This window comes from Sardina pilchardus, chromosome 17 (genome assembly GCF_963854185.1).
Source record: "Sardina pilchardus chromosome 17, fSarPil1.1, whole genome shotgun sequence".
NCBI lineage: Eukaryota > Metazoa > Chordata > Actinopteri > Clupeiformes > Clupeidae > Sardina > Sardina pilchardus.
Window position 1 is genome coordinate 3,028,376 of NC_085010.1, and position 20,386 is coordinate 3,048,761.

At 51.4% G+C, this 20,386-nt stretch overlaps 1 protein-coding gene across 3 annotated transcripts in view; it reads right to left on the bottom strand.

Moving 5' to 3' along the window:
* tbc1d22a (TBC1 domain family, member 22a) overlaps nt 1–20,386 on the bottom strand; it is a 91,004-nt gene that overhangs the window by 53,854 nt on the left and 16,764 nt on the right. The window contains exons 6-9 of one of the 3 annotated variants that reach the window (XM_062518130.1): nt 15,711–15,839; nt 14,221–14,283; nt 13,695–13,760; nt 10,099–10,213 (exon numbers count right to left, since the gene is read on the bottom strand). In XM_062518130.1, coding sequence (XP_062374114.1) covers nt 10,099–10,213; nt 13,695–13,760; nt 14,221–14,283; nt 15,711–15,839 — 373 coding nt within the window. The remainder of the gene's footprint in view (nt 1–10,098; nt 10,214–13,694; nt 13,761–14,220; nt 14,284–15,710; nt 15,840–20,386) is intronic. The other 2 variants (XM_062518131.1, XM_062518132.1) reach the window with 2 other exon arrangements.

Consider the following 20,386-nt stretch of genomic DNA (forward strand, 5'->3'; position numbering starts at 1 on the left):
TGCCATAACTCCCACCACACTCACACACACACACACACACCCCACCACACTCTCACACACACACACACACACGGTGAGGCCGGGGGATACTACAAAGGGCTGAATCCAATAGCGGGAGGGATCTCAACTGAGTCCAAGGACTGTGTTCAAATGCCTCCCACCCATTGTCCAGCCAGTGGCTCCGCTGGTGCTGTGCAGTGCGAGTTGTGGAGTGGGGGGCACGAGTCCCCAGCTGGAGGAGCAGCTACTGTACAGTAATGCAGTAATAACGCCTGCACTCTGACGAGGACTCTTAGAGCACAAACATCCTCCTCCTCCTGCTGCACTCTTACTCATCACAAAAACAAGGACACGGACACGGAGAGAGGGAGAGGGAGAGGGAGAGAGATAGACAGAGAGAGAGATAGAAAGGGGGAGAGAGAGAGAGGGGGGAGAGAGAGAGAGAGAGGGAGTGAGGGTGAGAGAGTGAGAGAGAGAGAGGGAGGGAAAGAGAGAGAGGGAGAGACTTAAGAGAGAGGGTGTCACTGAGGAGTCAGTGTGGCATGCATAAAACAACAGCTCCTCCTGTGGTCAGAGAGGTTACTACGCCCTAGTGGCAAGTCCATCATCCAGTCTGTACAGCAACAGCCGCTGCATGGCTTTGCATCTCAAATGGCCAGGTAACGCTCAAATATGCGCAGACACACATACACACAACCCACACACCCACACACACACACACCCAAACACACACCCTCCACATACACACACGCCATCCATTAATAGAGAATAGTGTGAGTCACTGGTGCTTGGGCACACATGGAGGGAAACAGCTCGATTCCTCATCCCAACACACTCACTAACAGCCTCATTACAGAGGTGAGTCAGCACGGGGCAGATTTGATTTGACCGGACAACACTGACCAACAAAGGAAGTGGGTCAGAGCTGCAACAAGACTGTGGAAGTAATGCGCGCATCATGGTTCATGTGCGCCGTGACAAAATACACAAGAGTGGGCGCTAGGAGGGATCACACACACACACACACACACACACATATTTTGAGAAGAGGCATCAGTAAAATGTTGAAAAAGATAAATAAATAAAAGATAAAGTGAGAAGTCCCAGGGCCCCTTACTGAAAGGCCCTCTTTGAGGGCACCATCCCACCATCTGTCCAAGCATATTCACATGGGAATGCCGGTTGCCCATGGAAACAGCGCTGCAACAAAAGCAAGGTGACACGGGCAGTGCGCTGGGGGAGCAGCAGGACTGGACTCGGAGGAGAGGAAAATCTCTACGCTGCAGCTACATGTGTACCCCCATACACAAACACACACACACACACACACACACACACACACACACGCGCAAACACGCACATGTACACAAACAGAAACATCGATTCTCTTTGTTCATTAACCTTTCCTCTGATCATGTTCGGCCAGAGTCCATTCTCTGACACACACAGTCATGCTGTGGCTGCACTCACACACAGCAGCATAACAACCTCCACCGGCGCACACAGATCAACAACAACAACAAAAAAAAACCAGCAACCCTGGGAGCTCCTGGAAAAGAACGCAATTGCATGTTTCTATTCTACTCGGGGTGCATTTCTGGTGCAGTGTATATGGCCTGTATGTTTGGATAAGTCTAATTGGAGCACGGCTGCCTGCTAGCAGTAGTTGGAGTCGGGGGCTCAGCAGGGACACCTGCGCAGTGCTCAGGGGACACTCCCAAGGCTACCATACACACGTTATTAATTAGCACAGCCTGCCAGTGGCCTCATTCTCCCAGCCACACCAGCGCTCGTCTTAGCAAAGCACATACACACACACACACACACACACACACACACACACACACACAGATGAAAAACAATCAAATGAAAACAGAGGAGTGAAATCTCTCAAGTTTTCTTTCATTCATAGTGTGTGGTGTGCAGTGCAGTCCCAAAAGAAATGGCAGATTGTGCAGAAGAGACGTTTTTATTTGGTGTCTCTCGCTTTTGTCTCTATTTATCTGCTGGGTGACCAGAGCAGGCCTCTGCGCTCAGCTTCACGCAGGTCTGTCCATCTGGAGTGAGGAGTCTTGCTGGCCTCGGTCAGAGGTTCCTGTTGGCCGCAGGCTGCTTTCCTGTGTACCTGGGCACAGGGTAGGCTCCCCCCGTGGTACCGGGGCACGCACAGCTGTGAGAAGTGCTCGGCCATGCCAACCGGCATCAAACGAGCCGACAGCACCGCGGCCCTGCCATCTGCCTAGGGACAGGCCTTCTGCCGACCGGATCGGGGGGTGGGATGGGGAAGAGAGTGGCGAGCAGCGAGCCGCGAGCCCACTAGCCACTCGTAACCTGGCCAAGGGAGAGCGGCTCCGCCTCAGCCCCACGCTCCAGAGGTCAATCAGACAACAGTTCCATCATGGACACCGTAATCTGACCAACTGGGCCCAATTACACACAACAGCCATGTCGCCCCGCGATGCCTAATGAGTATTAAATGGATTCCATAGAGGTGTAATTGAAGCCGCGGATAATTAATATGGAATCTACTTGGCAAACTTGTCGTTCTAACGCACCAGAAAATGAGTCCTCGGAGCATAATTACAATGTAAGAGTGGCACTGCGTGAAATGCAAGGTGTGGATCCATCTGCGGCTTATGGAAATATTCATCTGGATGTGATGAGCAGGATGGCTACAGACGGGGGGACCGGGAGATGGTAGGAGAGGGGGGGGTCACAATCAGAAAGGCTGCCCCAGTGCCTGATTGGACTCTGTGTGTTCAAGTTCCCCCATAGCACAATGTAGACAGACAGATGGTCTGACCGTCCTGCACAAGACTCCCAAAACAACCAAGAAAATTGGCTGCAATCAGGATCCCTGGTTACATATGCTTTTATTAACATTCGTGCTAAACCTGTCCAGAAGGAGTCGTGGACAATCCTTGGAGGAGATCCTTCTCTTATCTTCATCACTTAGTTCTCAGATCAAAAATTAAACAAGCCTCTGAGATGTCTGAAACCACCAAGGCTCGATTAACAGTGCAAGTGATAACAATCCTTGTCCTCGTGCACCTTTTCAGCGTTCCTTCAGACGCTCGTTTTTAGGCGCTTGGAGCCGAGCGGAGCAATCAGGGTTTTGTACGCGGGTGACACAAAGGAAAACAAAGGAAAAGTAAATCTCAAGAGCCACCGTGTGTCTGGAGCAGATAATGGCTTTGAAATCCCATTATTACAGCCAGTTTATTTAATAGCGCACGGAACAAAATGCCAAGGACCGTCTGAATCTCAGCGCCTTTCTCTAAACTGCAGCCACTAGATCTGAGCTAGAATAAAATGTCCACAGCACTGCCAACCCTGTGACACTGTGATCTCAGGCGGCGAGCTGGGGGAGACGAGGAGGAGGAGGGGGGGGGGGGGAGAAAAAATGAAAACTAGAAGAGAAATGGCTTTACTTCAGTCCCCTCCAGAGTGTCATCCAGCAAACCTCCACCTTAAAGCACTCTTCTCCAGATTCCCTCAGGCGTTCGAGGGGGCCCTTCTGCCTTTTACAGCCCACACCTTCGCTTTTTCCACTGAGCGGAGTATTTCAGAGCACTCCAATAAGAAAGCAGCCCCTCTCTCAGGACGGCACTTAAAACACACAACTACACAAATCATCATTGTTTAGCTCTCAGATACTGCTCCCTTGCCTTGTAACCATGGTAATTGGAGCAAGTGAGCAGACCGTTCCGGGGAATGTTTCTGGGCTTTTTACGGTTGCTTGGTGCCAGAGCAGGCAAGCGTTTTCCGAGCGTGGTCCGGCGGCGTTATATATTTTGAATGAAATGGGACGTGGAGGAGCTCTGCGGCATGTTTGACACGGGAATGCTCTTTACGGCGCCGTCAACAACTTCCATTGTGTGACACTTCTTATCCCATGATTCACCACTTTGGCAGGAGAAAGGGAAGAGCGAGGGAGGCTTCAAAAGCGCTGCTATTATCAGAGGCTGGAAAAGGAAAGTTTCCAGAGTGTGAAATATGAGGGCAGATCAGTCCATTAAGGAATTAATTTGTGGTTATCTGGAGACTCAGTAAAATCATTAGCCATACTGTAATGAGAAGCTCTTAAGACATTCTGGGCACAGGCTGACAATTAAGCTGTACGTTGAGCCAGTATCAACTGATAAATATGCAAGGGAAATTCTATAGTTACAAATCTGTGTACATGGATGATTGCGAAGCATGGAGTGGCATATTTTTTTCTTAAAACTGATTACTTTCTTAATTGTTATAAATTGCGTTAGGTCAAGCATGACACATCCCACTGATGAAAATGAACAAAGAGCGATTTCTCAATGCAGGAATCTGTGCAGAAATTCAATTTATGGCTTTTTATAGCAGAGTAATTAACTTAATCCAAAAATATTCAATAACCACGATTACTCAGAGAAAACGAATGACTTCGTGACAGGACAATTTCTCTAAATCATTCTCAGCTCCGCTGCGTTTTACATCTTTATATGAGAAAACGTATGTTAAGTCTGAAAATCAGATTTATCTAAGGTCACTGCTTGGACATCAAAGCATATTTCACACGGCAAACTTGGTTGGCTCAGCCCGGGGAACTGTAGAATATATTTTCTATAGACAGACACTCGACAGATCAAAAGTTGTAAAATGGAGAGCACATTGTTCACGCATGACTAAAAAAGTTCATTAACACAATTACATCGCTGTCCCTATAAACTTTCCACAAGCACCTAAAGAGGTCTGGAGAGGCATCCGCTCAATGAGCAACTCAAGCAGAGGAAGAGTAGAAAAATACCCTCCACTGCATGTCAGAAGACATACCGAGGCAATCACTTAACAACTCGTTAGAGCAAATCAGGGGCGTTAATCAGACCTGCATTAAAATCAGCACTTGGCTCGCCACTCCAAATGGGGAGATCTGAACAAACCGATACTCATTAAAGGCAAGGCGATGCGTTCCACACCGGTGACCGTTCAATTCGCCATCACAAGTCCCCACCTCTCAGTCAATGGGCCCCATGAGTGGGAGCCGGGTGTGGATCTATTGGGGGGGGCGAGGGGGGGTGAGCTGCTCTTCATGCACCGTGTTAAGAGCCTGCCATCTAAAAGCAGAGAGGCAAAAGCACTCTGGCAAAGAAAAGGAGAGCGAGTCCGAGCGCCAGCGGCTCCGGGGGCCTGCTGGACCTCAGCGTGCTCCAGAAGCACTCCACTCCACCGCAGCTCCCGCCAGGCCGGCCAGAGAGGTCCTGGTCCTGGTGCTAAGCGCTGGAGCCCGCTCCTCCACCACGCGTCCTCTGCCACCTGGGCTGCCTGGGCTGCCTGCGCTCCCCCTGCCGAGTGCTGGAGACAGAAGCCTCTTCCCTGAGAAAAGCAAGAGGCATTTCCCACTCACAGCAGGCGGCCCGGTCTAGCCAGCCTCCACACAGGAGCCCGGGGTTAGGCTACATCCGCATGTTTGATCACCAGCTTGTGAGCGCACACACACACAGAGAGACACACAGACACACAAACACACCGACACACAGACACATACATACATAAACACGCGCGGAAGCCAACTCCATATTCATGGGATTCCACTGGGCAAATCCTTGGAGTGCCGTTTACATCAGAGCTGTTTAGAGCATCTGTCAAAGGCACTCAGCGTCGGGCTTACAGTAAACCTCTCCTGCGCCCGTGCCGGTGTTCTCTTCCTGTTCCATTTAGCACCAGCGCTAAAGAACCTCACCGCGGGCCTACCGCGCCAGCCACAGTCTGCATCCTGCTCCTTCTCAATCAATGAGCAGGAACTGGAAATGAGCAGAGAGGGCCTTTGACACGATGGGAACGCGATGGCGTGGAATGAGCAGGCCATTAGGCGTAGATTCGTGACACAGGGCTGAGGCGCCTATAAAGGACAACGTTCCCAGCCACCCCCGTGCTTTTAAATGCCACTTCCACTCTCTCATCTCCAATGTTAAATCGTAAAAAGGGCCCATGCTCCACTGGACCAGTCTCCCACTACATCCAACATGAACACAATCGAAGAGCACCACACTAAAATGTGGCACTGCAGTTAGCAAATGTACAAGTTGCAACAAAACACCTAGTTTCTTTGAGAAGTGAATAAAGAGAAGGGGGGGGGGGTAAGAGATAGACCATTTGTAATAAGTGTGTGTGTGTGTGTGTGTGTGTTTGTGAGAGAGAGAGAGAGAGATTGTGAGGGAGTAAGTGAGAGAGAGAGAGAGATTGTGAGTGAGTAAGTGAGAGAGAGCAAGAGAGAGAGAGATTGTGAGTGAGTAAGTGAGAGAGAGCGAGAGCGAGAGAGATTGTGAGGGAGTAAGTGAGAGAGAGCGCGAGCGAGAGAGATTGTGAGTGAGTAAGTGAGAGAGCGCTATCCCCTATCTGCTGCTGTGAGGGCCATTAATTAAGGTGGCTGGGCGAGCCGTGTGGGAGCTGTGCTCCTGCGTGTGCAGGCCGCGCGTGAGTGCCGTGCCTCCCCTCCAGAGTGCACTCCTCCCCTCATAATTACATTAACTCCCATTAACTCTCCTCCGCAGCACAACTCCTGGGCCCTGAGGCCTGAGTGGGGCTCCGTGGCCAATCGGCACCCGAGGCTCCATTACGGCGCAGGCCAATCCCAGCTCTCTGCAGGCCGTTCAACATGGCCTTGCGTGATTCATCAAGACTGTCCGGTCTCCCTGCTCCTTCTGCTGCTGCTGCTGCTGCTGCTGCTACCGCCACCGTCGCCTTTATTTTCTCCGCCGCTGACCGCTCCGAGACAAGCTCACAGCTCACTCCTCTACTTAGAGCCGTTCCTGTCGTCCTCCGCAGCTCCTCGGGGCGTCCCTGGAGCGCCGCGGCAGATGACAGCCTTGGGCAGCTCGGGTCAGAGGTGACGTGAGGGGGTGGAGCGGATGAGGGGGGCGAGGCGAGGGGAGCCCGAGAGGAAGGTAGGGAGGAGGAAGGCCACTGGTCACTCACGAGCGCAGAGCAGACCAACAACCGGCAGAATCCAGCTCGCACGCCACCATGGCACTGTTGCCAGGGCAACACCGGCGAGTACAGCCAGCCCGGAGACAAGCAGAAAATGGAGAGCGAGGACGAGGAGGAGACGGAATATGGCTCAGGCGCTGAACCCAACGCCACATCTTAAGCAAATGCCTGACCACATCACACTCTCACTGGCTCGCATCATTTCTCAATGAGGCCATCTCCCTTTGGGTGCATGAGCGCAGAGCACCAATCACAGGGCCCATTTATCATATCCCAGGGGAAGCCTCCAGAGATGACCGGCAATGGAGCACCACTGGAGCACAAACTCCCTCTACAAGTTCATCTTGACTGAATCTATATGTTGAAAGATGTAAATGACAATATAGATCTGCAGACAGTCAATACTTTGGCATATTAAAAAACAACCATGCCTTTCCATCAGGCGCATCCTCTTTAATTAGAACGCTTTAGAAATGGCCTAACGAGAAATTAGATTGGCCTTCAAAGACAGAAATAGTCTCGACTGGAGATGATGAAGGTAGGAAAACAATAACTAAACCTTTCAGCTACATGATTTGCTCAAATCAATGGCCTCTCCAAATAAGGGATGGCACAGCAGATTAAGAATATCGATGGGAGAGAAATGCATGGCTGAGCCACGCCTCTGAGAGGGCCATATGATTAGACGAGGGGTGAATAATGATATCTGGCTCTGATTAACAGGAAGCCGCTGATGAAAAGCGACCGTTTCATCTGAAGCCAGAGCCGCCGGCGGTCTCAGGAAATGATGATGTGTAGTCAAGCATTCACCTCATCACAGTTGGGTCAGACACCTCGGATAAGCCCACAACAAAGAGAGCGAGAGAGAAATAGATACGGCAGTGACAGGTGATTTTAGGTCATGAAATCAAATACTAGTGGGGACAGCCAGATTCAGTAAATGTCAGCCAAAGCTGCCTTGCGCACCCTGTTCTCCCTATATCCGCATAAGACCTCTCACTGACTGCTGTTTTTTTTTTTATCTGTACAAGCAAGGTCTCAACGGCACATGTCATGCTCTGCTGCCTCCGGTGGCCAAGCGTGGTACACTGCGTGCCCTTAAACTGTCGTTCCATCATGCTCCTTGGTTTTTAGGACTCAATGATGTCAAGCACGACTCCTTTAACAAGCCCTGCTCATGTCATAACAGCATCTCTTGTAGGCAAGGACGCATTGTCACACCCAACAAAATTTGACTATCTACCCATTACATCCCTTACTAAGCGTAGGAAGGGCTTTGAACCCAGTGACAATTTCAGTCCATTTATCAGCGGAGTAGTCTGCTTTCTGTAAAACAGTGAGAAGAAAATGATAACTAAATAATGCATGAGCCTAACAGCAATGTACAAACAACAGGCTTAACTGGTCTCAAATTACATCCTGTCATCATACATCTTTAACGGCAGAGATTATGAGCGGTGGTCCGCTCAGAGGACTCACGCTAGCGAGGCTGCTAAGCCAGGCGTGCTTGACTTTCCCTCTCCCTGGACTGCTGACGTCAAGAGTGTGTTTTGTGTTTTGTTTGGGTTTTTTTTCGATCCTCTTCCCCACTGAAACAGAATGCAGTCTTCAACTTCAACGGATGTCCCACTACGCTTGTGGCACAGCACACCGGGGTGTGGGGGATTAGATTTGGGCTCTTCAACGTCTTATTTTTCAGAAGTAAGAGCGATGAGAAACAGTGAGCCTTTTTCTGGGAGAAGTCATCTAAGGATAAAAGTCGGGCCTGGGCAGACTCTGAGGGGAAAAGTAAACTAAAAAAGCCTACTCTAGCAGTGATCAGACATCCTTAGCATTAACCAGAAGGATTTTTCATCACCAAATGTCTACTTGCCAAATGACTGTGGGGAGGCAGTTGTGCAGTGTTAAGGGATAAGACACATTGTGCTAGAAAAGGATTTTTTCACTGTAATGGGCTCCCAACTGTCTGTGGAGGGACCTAACAGCATACATTTAGTTAGGGGGGGGGGGGGGGCATGGCATCCTTCATAAGACCTTATTGGGCCCAGTGGAACTTAAAAAGGATTTAAGCATTTCTATGATCCGGAAACCACCAGTTTGGAGACAGGTCTTTTGCTGATTAAAATGTCCTCTCTCTGCCATTGGGCTGAGTCTGGCACATACTGTAGTCATTCTCCCATCTTCACATTCAGGGAATGAAGACACATTTCCCTTTCGCTCGGCACATAGTGCCCACACACATACACACCCAGAAAACAAAAGCTCTCCCCTTCCTCTGAGGGACTGGTAATTAGACAACTCACTCCTCAGCATGAAAGCTGGGAAATCCATCCAAAGCGCCAACCATGTCTGCAGACAGCAAACAGACGATCAAATATCATGTAACCTGTCAATGGTGCACTTGTGAAGGCTTTAGCGGCTTCAAGGCTCATCAGCGCAGGTAGACGTATGAAGACAAAGCACGGCGAGCCTTTGAGGATCCGACAGGGTCTGAGTCACCAGCATGGGAGGAAGTTGAGGCGCAACAGAACAATGCTTCTGTTTTCTCCGAGCTTTTTCCAACAAACAGCCGCAATCTCTGCCGAGTTTAACCCCAGCGCCTTTGTTCGCTCCCTTGGGTCCGTGACAAGCCAATCGGTGCAAGCATCAATACCTGCACTCTGGAGCAGCACTTGGAAGGCAGCCCCAGCGGATCAAACAGAACCTCCCCCAGAGACCTGGAGCCTCCGTGTTGAGTCGCTCACTGTATTACTTTCCCATTAGGGCATAGCGTAGGCCCCTCCACCGCCTCTGATACATTAGGGTCATTAGCCCACAGCTAACCTTGCTGTTCATTGGTGGTCACGCTGAGGTGAGCCAGTCAAATACCCAAGCAGGTAGTCGGACAGGACAAGGGCCACTGAAGGACACTGCTGTGGACTTGTGGATCTCATCTCACAGCTGGAGGCCCATTAAACAGGTTAAGAGTCTCTGTGCTTTGTGCTTCAGGATTATGAGGAAAAGAAAAGGATCAACGTAGCTGTGTTTAGATGTTTTGTTTGATGTAGGTTGAGCAACATAGGTATGTTAATATAAAGTGAATGTGAACACAGTTTTACAGAGTTTCTGGGACCTTATCAACATGCAGGAACTCACCTATGTATTCAAAGACGTAAACAACGAAGAACGGCGTGACCAGGTCGTTGATGCCCTGCACGTAGCCACTGGCCGGGTGGCGGATGGCCCAGATGAAGAGGATGCGCTCGAAGATCTGAAGGTGAAAGAGTGTCCCAGTCACACATGGAGAACACCGCAGACCAAACAAATCACAAGATGTCTAGCCCCCACCCACACCGAGCCCCAGAGTGTATAGTGCTGCTGTTACATGCATGACTTTCCCCGCACAAGGTCACATTTCTCCCCCTTTTAATTAGAAACACAGACAGAATCTCCTCCCCCTTGCCGGCGATCAATTAAACAAAATCAATTAGGCTTCAGGAGCATGTGTTTAATCATTAACATCACTACATTCAACAGAGGAGACACCAAAGGAAGAAAGCGACTCAAAGGTGTGTGCATGCACGGGCGTGAGTAAAAGTGTGTGTGTCTGTGTGTGTGTGTGTGTGTGTGTAGTGAGCTGTGACAAAAAGCCATTGAGAATGAAATATTCATAAGCAAAGGGAAATAAAATCTCTGGAAGAATATCAGCTCTGAGATGCAATAAATCAGAGGCTGGATACATACATTTTATCTGCATTTGTTTCCATGGCTGTCTCGGTCTCCTTGCATAGCATGAGGCCTCACATTTCTGGAGCCCTTTACTTCTCCCTTCATCGCTCCTCTCCTCTGCTAAACAATCACTTCTGTTTGCATTACGGCCTGCGCAGACACAACTTTCTCACTGGCTCACCTTGCTGTCAGCCCAACTTGAAACAAAGGAGGCTTGAAGTTGAACTTCAACAAAGCGCAGACGATGATTTCCATATCTGTTGCCTGCCTCCTGCCCACCGCCTCCGCTGACGAGGAAGCCGTCGCCCCACACACACACACACACACACGCTGAGCTTTCCTGGCCAATCAAGCTCCCCTTTCTTCCTCCGAAATAAACTCGGCCGTCACTTTCTGGCCCATCGCGAATGCAGATGACTGAAGCGGGTTCTATGCGGGGCGCGCCGTCTCTTTCGATAGGCCATAGATCAGCGCCATATGAGATCCACATTGCTCACATGCTGCTTCCTTTCATCATCAAAGACCCATTTAGCAGCAGAGGGAATGGGCACGGGCACGGGCACGGGCACTGCCACGGGGGGGTGGGCGGCGGGGGCTGCACTGCCACTGAGGGCTGAAGCGGTGGGCAAATCCCATCCAACACTCAAACACACCCTCGCCAAGCCAACGCATCCCCTCTGAATTCCCTGCCAGCCCTTGGTCTCCCCGTGCAGCCCATCAGTGGGCGAGAGACACTAGAGCGGGCAGCAGAAATCAATGAGCCGCTAGAGTGCACTACGGGGCTGAGAGCGAATATATTATCCATTTATTTGCTTAGCAGACACCCTCATCCAAAAGCTCCAAGACCTTTCCTATCCTTACGAGATTTGTCTTTTTTCTGTCATTTTTTCCCACTCCCTCCCTCTCCTTCTCTCTCTCTCTCTCGCTCGGCCCTCTACAGTTGCTGTCTGGCTGGAGCTGAATGCTAAAGTACCTCTACGGTTGGGCGCGAGTGGGGGCGCAACTAGCCCGAGGCTACTAACAAAATCAACGGCCCTTCCAGTCGGCAAGCTCTAACCTCTGCCTCCCTACATCAGCGTGTGCAATACAAACGAGGAACACGGCTCCTGGTGAAGGTCCTTCTCTGTTGAGCTGTGTGGGGATTGTGTCTAGCCTACTCTACATTATTTCTGCCTCCCCTGTTCTTTTTTTTTTTTTTTTTTTTTTTTAGCAAGGACCAGGAGAGGAAAGTCTTTCAGATTTGACACACGCAGCTGAGAGACAGACCGGACACAAGGTCACAGAGGTGGCGACCATGCACATGTCCACTCAGGGGCAGAGAGAGAGGCATGCAGGGAAGGACAGGGCAGAACACAGGCGTGGGAGAGCTTGTGGCTATCCGTTCTCAAGTCAACATTAACAAAGAGGTTAGAGAGGTTGCTCCTGCCTGGCTGACTGACTGACTGGCTTGTGGAATGTGCAGGGAGTGTCAGGTCTGCTCTTTGAGTCACCGGCACACATAGCCATGGCGTGACTGAACGCCAGAGACCCTACGGTAAGTGGCTGTCAGACCTACAAAACCCTGCCTTAAATACATGCATGTGGGTATAAAAGGATGTTGGATGGAAAAAAGAATCTTGCTAAAGTCTTGCTAAAATCCTAGTGAAGAGTGAGTGTGTTAAGTACCAGTGTCTGTGAGGTGATTCTATTATTCAGTGCGAGACTTGTGAACATGTGCAAACACATTCTCCCAAATGATGGCTTTAGTCCTCTCCTCACAGACATGCTGCTGGTGTATTAGCACAACACTGAATCAGTTTAAGGTGCAAAGCGTTATTAATTTGGGCCCTGAACGTCAACGCTTTCTATGGGCGGGATGGGTGGCATTTTTTTTTTTGTGTCTGCCAAGCAAAAATCGGCTTAAACTCCTCATAAATGTTTAAAGGTAGGCTTGTGGCTTTCTCATCCTGTGGAGAGAGCAGCAATGAGGGGAGCTCCTGTGTGAGCGAGCGACGGCGAGCGAGAGCGAGAGAGAGAGAGAGAGAGGAGAGAGAGAGAGAGAGAGAGAGAGAGAGAGAGAGAGAGAGAGAGACAGAGAGAGAGAGAGAGAGAGAGAGAGAGAGACAGAGAGAGAGAGAGAGAGAGACGGAGAGAGAGAGAGAGAGAGAGAGAGACAGAGAGAGAGAGAGAGAGAGACGGAGAGAGAGAGAGAGAGAGAGGGAGGCAGGGAGCTGAAGGTAATCGCACGCGACTCCTCCGCCCACGTCCCTCTTTAAGCCACTCGCTTATTCATTCCACACAAAGCCCCGAGCCACGGCCACCATCCGCACAGGGGCGCGCAACGAGTGTGTGTGTGAGTGTGTGCACGTGTGTGTGTGTGTATGTCTGTGTGTGCGCGTGTGTGTGTGTATGAGTGCGTCGGTGCATGGGTGTGAGTGCATCTGTGTGCATGTATGTGTGTGGGTGTGAGTGTGAGTGTGTGTGTGTGTGTGTGTGAGTGTGTCTGTGTGTGTGTTAGTGAGCGAGTGAGGACACGCATGCTGGAAGTCCTGGCGGCTCTTTAGCGCGCATGCCTCGTTAGCGGCGCCTCGTTAGTATGCCCGCTCCAGCAGCACCCTTTGGGGGCCGTCCCCTGGTGATGCACGGCCAGTCAAAGACGGGGGGGGACGGGGGGGTTGGCTGCTTGGAATGCTGACCTTACGCCTCTCCGATATGAGGCCCGCGCACGGCACACACGCACGCACGCACGACTCCCACAATCTCGAGGCGCGCCGGGGCCCTGGGAGGTGCGGTGTGAATACGCGCAGGGTGATTAGAGCCGGCGAGCAGTAGGAGAGGAGGAGAGGAGAGGGCTCTTCATTAGCGCGCGCACGCTCACGAGCTGCTGCGTGCAGTAAGGGGAGTTGGGAGTGCCTTAAGGGCATCGGAGTGTGTGTGCTGGTATGTGCAGAGTAAGAGCTTTGGCGGAGAGAGGGGATAAGTGCATGCCAGTGTGCATGGCGGACACCTACAGGCTTGGATGGCGAGTGTGTAGGAAGTCTCACCTCTTGCACAGAAGCTTGTTGAAAGAGAGGAATAAGAGGATTAGTTCTCGGTATGTCAATGTGAATCTGCAGGGGAAAGAACACAAACAGAGGAGGCACAAGCAGGTTAGAGATGGGATCGGATCAGGTGGGATCGGACCGGGCCGTTAAGAGAGCGCTCAGGCCAGGGGACAGGAGCCCACTCAGGCCGCCTCAGGCAAGAGGTCTCAGGGCCCCTGAACTGAAGCACCAAGCAAAGCCACTGCACCGCGTCATTCACCTCTGATGCCAGCGCTCTCGGTCCTACATCGCTTTAATAAAAAGCCTAACAGCACGGGCGCACCATGGCAGAGATGAATGAGGAGGGAAGCCGAGATGCCACAGGGACTCAGTTCAGCAGCGCTTCACCTGGAGTGAGAGACAGACAGTACAGTACATCAGAGAGACAGGGGGGCAGAGGGACGCAGACAGACAGGCGGCCTGGTGCGGAGTCAGGTGGAGGTGGGCCAAGGCGAGGAGCGGTGCCACTCCGCCAATACCTTCTTACCTCTGTGACTTTGGGCTGCAGCACTAAACTCTCCGGACTCATCCGGGGAATATCTATGTGAATCTGAAGGTTCAAAGAGGACATAACAGCACAAAAAAAACACACACACGCACACACACACATACACAATCACCGACAGTTGACATACTCAGTCGCACAGATAAAAGAGAGGGTGGGGAAACAGTGGGAGACACATAAACGCACACACACACACACACACACGCGCACACACACACACACACACACACAACCAGTCGGAATACATCAGTATCTTCACTGTCTTGCCAGATATGAGATAAAAACCACCCTGCCGACAACATCACAAGTGGAAGACAAAAAAACAAAAAAACATTTGCAGACATGTCATAAAATCTAAAGATGGCGCGTGGTATCGGTGCCTAAGTGAAGCATCATCATGCAGGCCGTCGCTCTTCCTGGCGCCACTAAAGGGGGTCAGGGTGGCGCGCGTGGCGTCGGGGACAGGTGAGCAGTGTTCCTCCGGGGGCCGGGAGTGGGTGGCGCCGCGCTCTCCTGCCAGATAACAGGCGGCCGACAGGGGCTCGGCGATTACGCCCGGGAGAAAAATGAGCTGAGCCGCCAGGACGGTGGGAGTCGGCAGCCTGGGAGAAGCGGCAGGCTGAGCCAGGGCTGCGCTGTGTGTGTGTGTGTGTGCGTGTATACTGTATGTGTGTGTGTGGTGGGGGGGGGTTGTGTGTGTGTGTATGTGAGGTGAGGGGGGGGGGGGTTGTGTGTGTGTATGTGAGAGTGTGAGTGAATGTGTGTGTGTGTGTGTGTGTGTGTGTGTGTGTGTGTGTGTGTGTGTGTGTGTGTGTGTGTGTGTGCGTGTGCGTGTGCTGGGGAGGTGGCCTTTCTCTCTTAGTGGCTGGCAGGCTGCGCGCCTCAGACTGGGGCCTGTGCTGTATAGCGGAGGCGCTGGGCTCCCCAGCACCCCCCCGCTGAGCCTACAGCAGTGCGCCACGCCTCCGGGAAGTTAGCACTAAACAAACACCAGCCAGATCCACTTAGCGGCCTTCTCCTGCTGCAGCCTACACACCACAAGGCGCACGCCGCACTGTTCTGAGTACAGCGAGCGGAGAAGTCTGGTGTGAGGGAGCCGCCGCACGTGCAGCACAGAGAGGAGACTCTCAAAACTGCTGACTGCACAGCTGGGAGATGGGGAACGAGCAGCCAAAAAGGGATTTGGGATTTTCAAGAGTTACAGCTCAAATTATTATTATCGGTTTCGTTATTATTCTGTAATAGGCCGGCGTTATGGTTCTCTTGTTGGCTATTTGAGAGGATGCATGCTGCTAGCTACAGACGCAGATATTACACGCTCCCAGGCGGCTGATCAACACTAGGTTCTGGTTGTGGTGCAGCTCCTCCCGTATAATGTAATAACTCCTGCGTGGGACAGAATGCTAGGACAACGTTCATGGACACGTTCACGGGCGTCGTGCGGCGAGACATGTGTTGCGCGGCCTCCTCACCTGTCTGTAGGTGTCCTGGTGGGGCTCGTCGTTGCGGGAGTCGTAGTACTGCTCGATGAAGCCGAAGTACTCCTGCCGCTTCCTCTGCAGCGTGCTCTCCCTCCGCTCCGCGTTGGCCGGCAGGTACCCCTGCGGGAGAGAGAGGGCAGGTGAGGAGAGAACACACACACACACACACACACACACACACACACACACACACACACACACACACACACACACACACACACACACACACACACACACACACACACACACACACACACACACACACACACACACACACACACACGTTTCTGCACTGGGCAGCTGCAACACCTTCAAATCAATTCCGTGTGACAGCATGGCGTTAGCCTCCACACTTTCTCCCCGTGTGCAGCGGTACCGATTCAAGTGGAGGTCACCTTTCCTGTAATACTTTAGATTTGGCCTCGCCGCTGCTGCTGCTACTGCACAGAACAGAACACAACTTCTGCCCGGGGTCCCTGCGGGTCCATTGTTACCCAACTGTCCTGCTTCTCTCATCACGCTGCTGCTGCTACATGAGAGGGGGGGGAAGCATTAGCAGGGGACTCGGGCGGCCGCTTGGACCCCGTGCTCCACTTCACTGGCCCTGCGACTCAATTTTTTGGTCATCGGTAAAAAGGAGCCGGAGCGAAGCAGATGTCTGCGACAGAAAAAGAAAGTCTCTTGATAAAGGTAATTGATTGCATGGAAATCTCCAGCTGCAAAACGCCATTCATCACCGGGGCTGCGATGCACGCTCCCATTTTTTACTCCCCTGCCCAGACAGCTTTTACAACAAGATGTATGCGTGGCAAGCGCTCCCCGTTCCACTCCCAGAGCAGGCCATTAGGATACGTACATGTAATTAAGCCTAATTGATAAGGGAATCGGCAGGGGCTTTTGATATCCCACCATCAGTGAACTGCTTAGTGCAGAATCTGCTATTACGGTCGGTTTTTTAGAAGAGTTGCTTGAGGACATCTACACGGCGGATTAAAGTTTGATGGACTGTTTGCCTCAACACAGACATTTTAAGGAGACTGTGCGCATGTGTGTGGGAGTGCGTGTGTGCCGTGCTCTGGGTGAACTTGAGGAGTTTCTACCTCGCAAGTTTCCACCGGGACACAGGCAGCCACCATGACAAAACACACAGACAGCTTCAAAGTAGCGCGCCCAATTTCTGTTCAGCAGGTGACACATCATGAAAGGAGATGGGTGGGGGGTGGGAGTGGGGCACTTCAAAAATCCAACCTCTTTGTTGTGTGCGAGTGTAGTTTGTTTTGAAAGGCTTTCTCGCCGGCTTCTAATCTAGTCATTTTGGTAGGTGGCTCCACAACCATCTGACAAACAATGGGCCACTAAGAAGCTGTTCTTTTTTTTTTGTTCCGCCAGACGAAAGAACAAACCCCACAAAAGCACACGTCTGTCGTAATGAGGCGCGGCGGTCCATGGGCTGCCTGGCGACCGACGGAGCGGCTCTGCCCGTCCACTGCACCGTGCCGTGCTGGAGAGAAGAAGGCTACTGGCCTGAGCAGGTGCACAGCGGCCGCCTGACAGGAGGCCTGTAATGAATGTGCAGCACGTGCAGAGGGGAGGGGAGAGAGAGAGAGAGAAGAGAAAATGAGTAAGAAGAGAGAAGTGGAAAGGAAAGGAGTGGAGTGGAGGGAAAGGGAATGAAGGGATAGGGAGAGGAGAGGAGAAGAGAGGAGAGCAGGAGAAGGCGGGATGGCTTGATAAGAGTGCGGTAATGCTTAACATCCCGGCACAGGCACGGCTTTTCATCAGCCCACTCGCCCAGCTGTTAGCAGGGAGGGAGGCAATTTGTCAAAGCGTCCAAGCGATATCCCCTAAATGAAAAACACGCTTTAATCACCTGCGCAGGTGATCTTTTTTTCTCTCCTCTCTCTTTCTCTCTCGTCTCCTTTTCATGTATTAAAACACAGCGTGCATGCCACAGCCGCACGGCCCAGCCGCAGAGAGATAGGAGGACAGAGAGGCGAACAAAGCTGATCTCCATACAATGCCGCCTTCGTCTGGAACGGAGAAGAAAAGAGGCTTTGACGGAGAATCGCCTCGAGTGAACGCCGTTGCCAAGGAATGAAAGAAATGTGGACCGTCGCAACAACAGACTATCTCAATTTCACATAAAAAATGGGATTGGCGGTTGGGACTCGGCGCGCAGAGCGTGTCATTAGCGAAGGCGGAGGATGCGGAGAGGAGGAAGAGGACACGAGGGAGAGAAAGAGAGAGAGGGAGAGAGAGAGAGAGAGGGAGGGAGGGGTCTCCACTACGTCCTCCCCTACCCTGCCATTAGTGGCCGTAATGAAGGCGTGCTCAGGCCCCCAGTCAAGGGTAATGGAGAGTTGACGGCGGGTCACCTGTGAGGGCCAGCGCAGGCCAGTGTGTGGAGATGCCGCACTTCATCAGGGACTTTTATTGGCCGGACACGCTCTCCCACGGAGAGAGGCTTTCGTCCAGTGCTGACTGGCAGAAGGGGGGGGGCGGGGGTGAAGAGTGCTACGATGGGCAAATCAGGGTGAGAGGACGGCCCCTGGCCGCAGCAGAGCACGTGGGAGGCGAGTGAGATCCTCCAGCCTGGCCTAATCTCTCTGTGAAGCCAAACACGCTGGCAGCTCATAGATGCTGAACTACAGTAAACAGGCAATCTGTTTTTTTTTTTCTCTCTCTCTCTCCCTCAAGCTCTCTCCCCCTTCTGAAAATAAGCTTAAGGAATCAATTTTGGGAGTAAATGAAATCTTTATTTTCTACGGGGGAACTGACAAACAAAAATGATTTCTACTTAGTGGAGCGTTTGAACAGGTTCCTGGGGGGAGGAAGCGTGCCGTTTGTGTGAAGTCAGCAGGATGGGGAGAATTGATTGCGCATTAAAACGACTGTTCAAATGGTGACGACACCCTCCGCTGCCTTCCCTGGGTCTCCTCAAGTCATCGCTCTTGTTAAAGGATGATTTCCAGCTGTTTAAATTCTTTCTTCAAATGTTCGCACGTACACACGCACACACACACACATATACACACACACACTCTGAGGATTCAGTAGCAAGGATCGATGAGGTTTGATTGAGTGAAGCAAGAGCCCACGGTTTGCGTCAAGATGACTGACGAGGCAGCCATAGGCAAATGAAGGTCAAAGAGGTTTATTAGATGTGTGTGAGTGTGTACACATCTCACTGTGAGTGAGTGTGTGGTCTGCATCACCACTAACACACACACACACACACACACACACACACACACACAGAGTGAAAGGCTTGTGGAATACCAACTTTCCCTCCACTCCACCCTCCGTCGGGGGCTGGCACCTCATCCATCAGCGTGCCCGGCCGTCGCACCATGGGGTGGAGCACTGCAGCGCCCGCAGCCAGCCAATGTGCCAGGGAGACGCAAACACCAGCCCCCCACACACACACACACACACACACACTTCCACGCGCTGCGGCCGCTCTCACGCCGCTGATCCGCACCGCCGCACATCACCGGAGGCCGCGGCCGCTCAACCAGCGCTGAGCCACTCCGATTCCTCTTGGTTAATGAATTAAGCACATGGCCAGGAGGGCCAATCTTCTGAAAGGAATACCCGGCAAATTTGGCCTCATTCATCATCGGTGTCCGGCGTCCGAGCCCCACGGGCACTTAGTGTGTCTAATTGTTGCATGTGAATAAGGCTGTGGTCTCATTCCATTTCTCTACGCTGGTGTGAAGACATTACGGAGACAGCAGCAACACAGCAGACGACTGGCGTGCCTTCATTTCAGACCAATGCTACAGCACAGACACGCACACACACACAAAAACACACACACACACACACACACACACACATGCACACGAACAGACACACACACACACACACACACACACACACACACACAAACACACGTACACACAAGATGCACTCCTTTCATTTGCGAAGCCTGCATGCTTAACATCAGCAAAAAATAAATGATATGTCTTTTGTGAGGTGCACTTAAGAAAGCGCTGGACCAAATGAATAAGTCGGATATCTACGGAGCAGCTCTTGGCAAAAAAAAAAAATCCAATATGAGATCTGCCTTCAGAGAGAGTCTTTTCTTTTCTAGAGTGTGTGTGTGTGTGTGTGTGTGTGTGTGTGTGTGTAAGAGCCTTGAGTGTGAGAGCAGCTGCGGCTCCGCAGCAGTTCTGGACTGTGGAGGGGTTCTAAAGGTCATGTGGGCATTCACACACACCGAGGAGTCAAAAGAGCTCACCACCTTGAGCACAACAAATACGCCTGTGTGCAACTTCACTCTGCTGAATGCCAATTGCACCGTTTAGCACAGAAAGCAAGCCATGATGGGAGCAGGTCATAATTCAGTGCCAAAGAATATGATCGAAAAATGAAAACAAAGACTTTATTTTTTTATTTGGTTCAACACTGTCTCAACCCTATTTCACTCGACACAAAAGGCATGGATTTTCTTATCTGATGAAATATCACGGGACATGGCTCGTTGAACTTTGCTGATTGTGAAGCCTATAATATGATTTAAATGGCATGGCCTTCCTACTTCCTTCCAAAATAAATACAAATACAGTGGATTTTATGACATGCAATAATAGCATTTTACATAGAGAGGCTATGAGGGTCCAATTGAGTTGTTCTAGCATATAAGTGTTAGCATAGATCAGCAT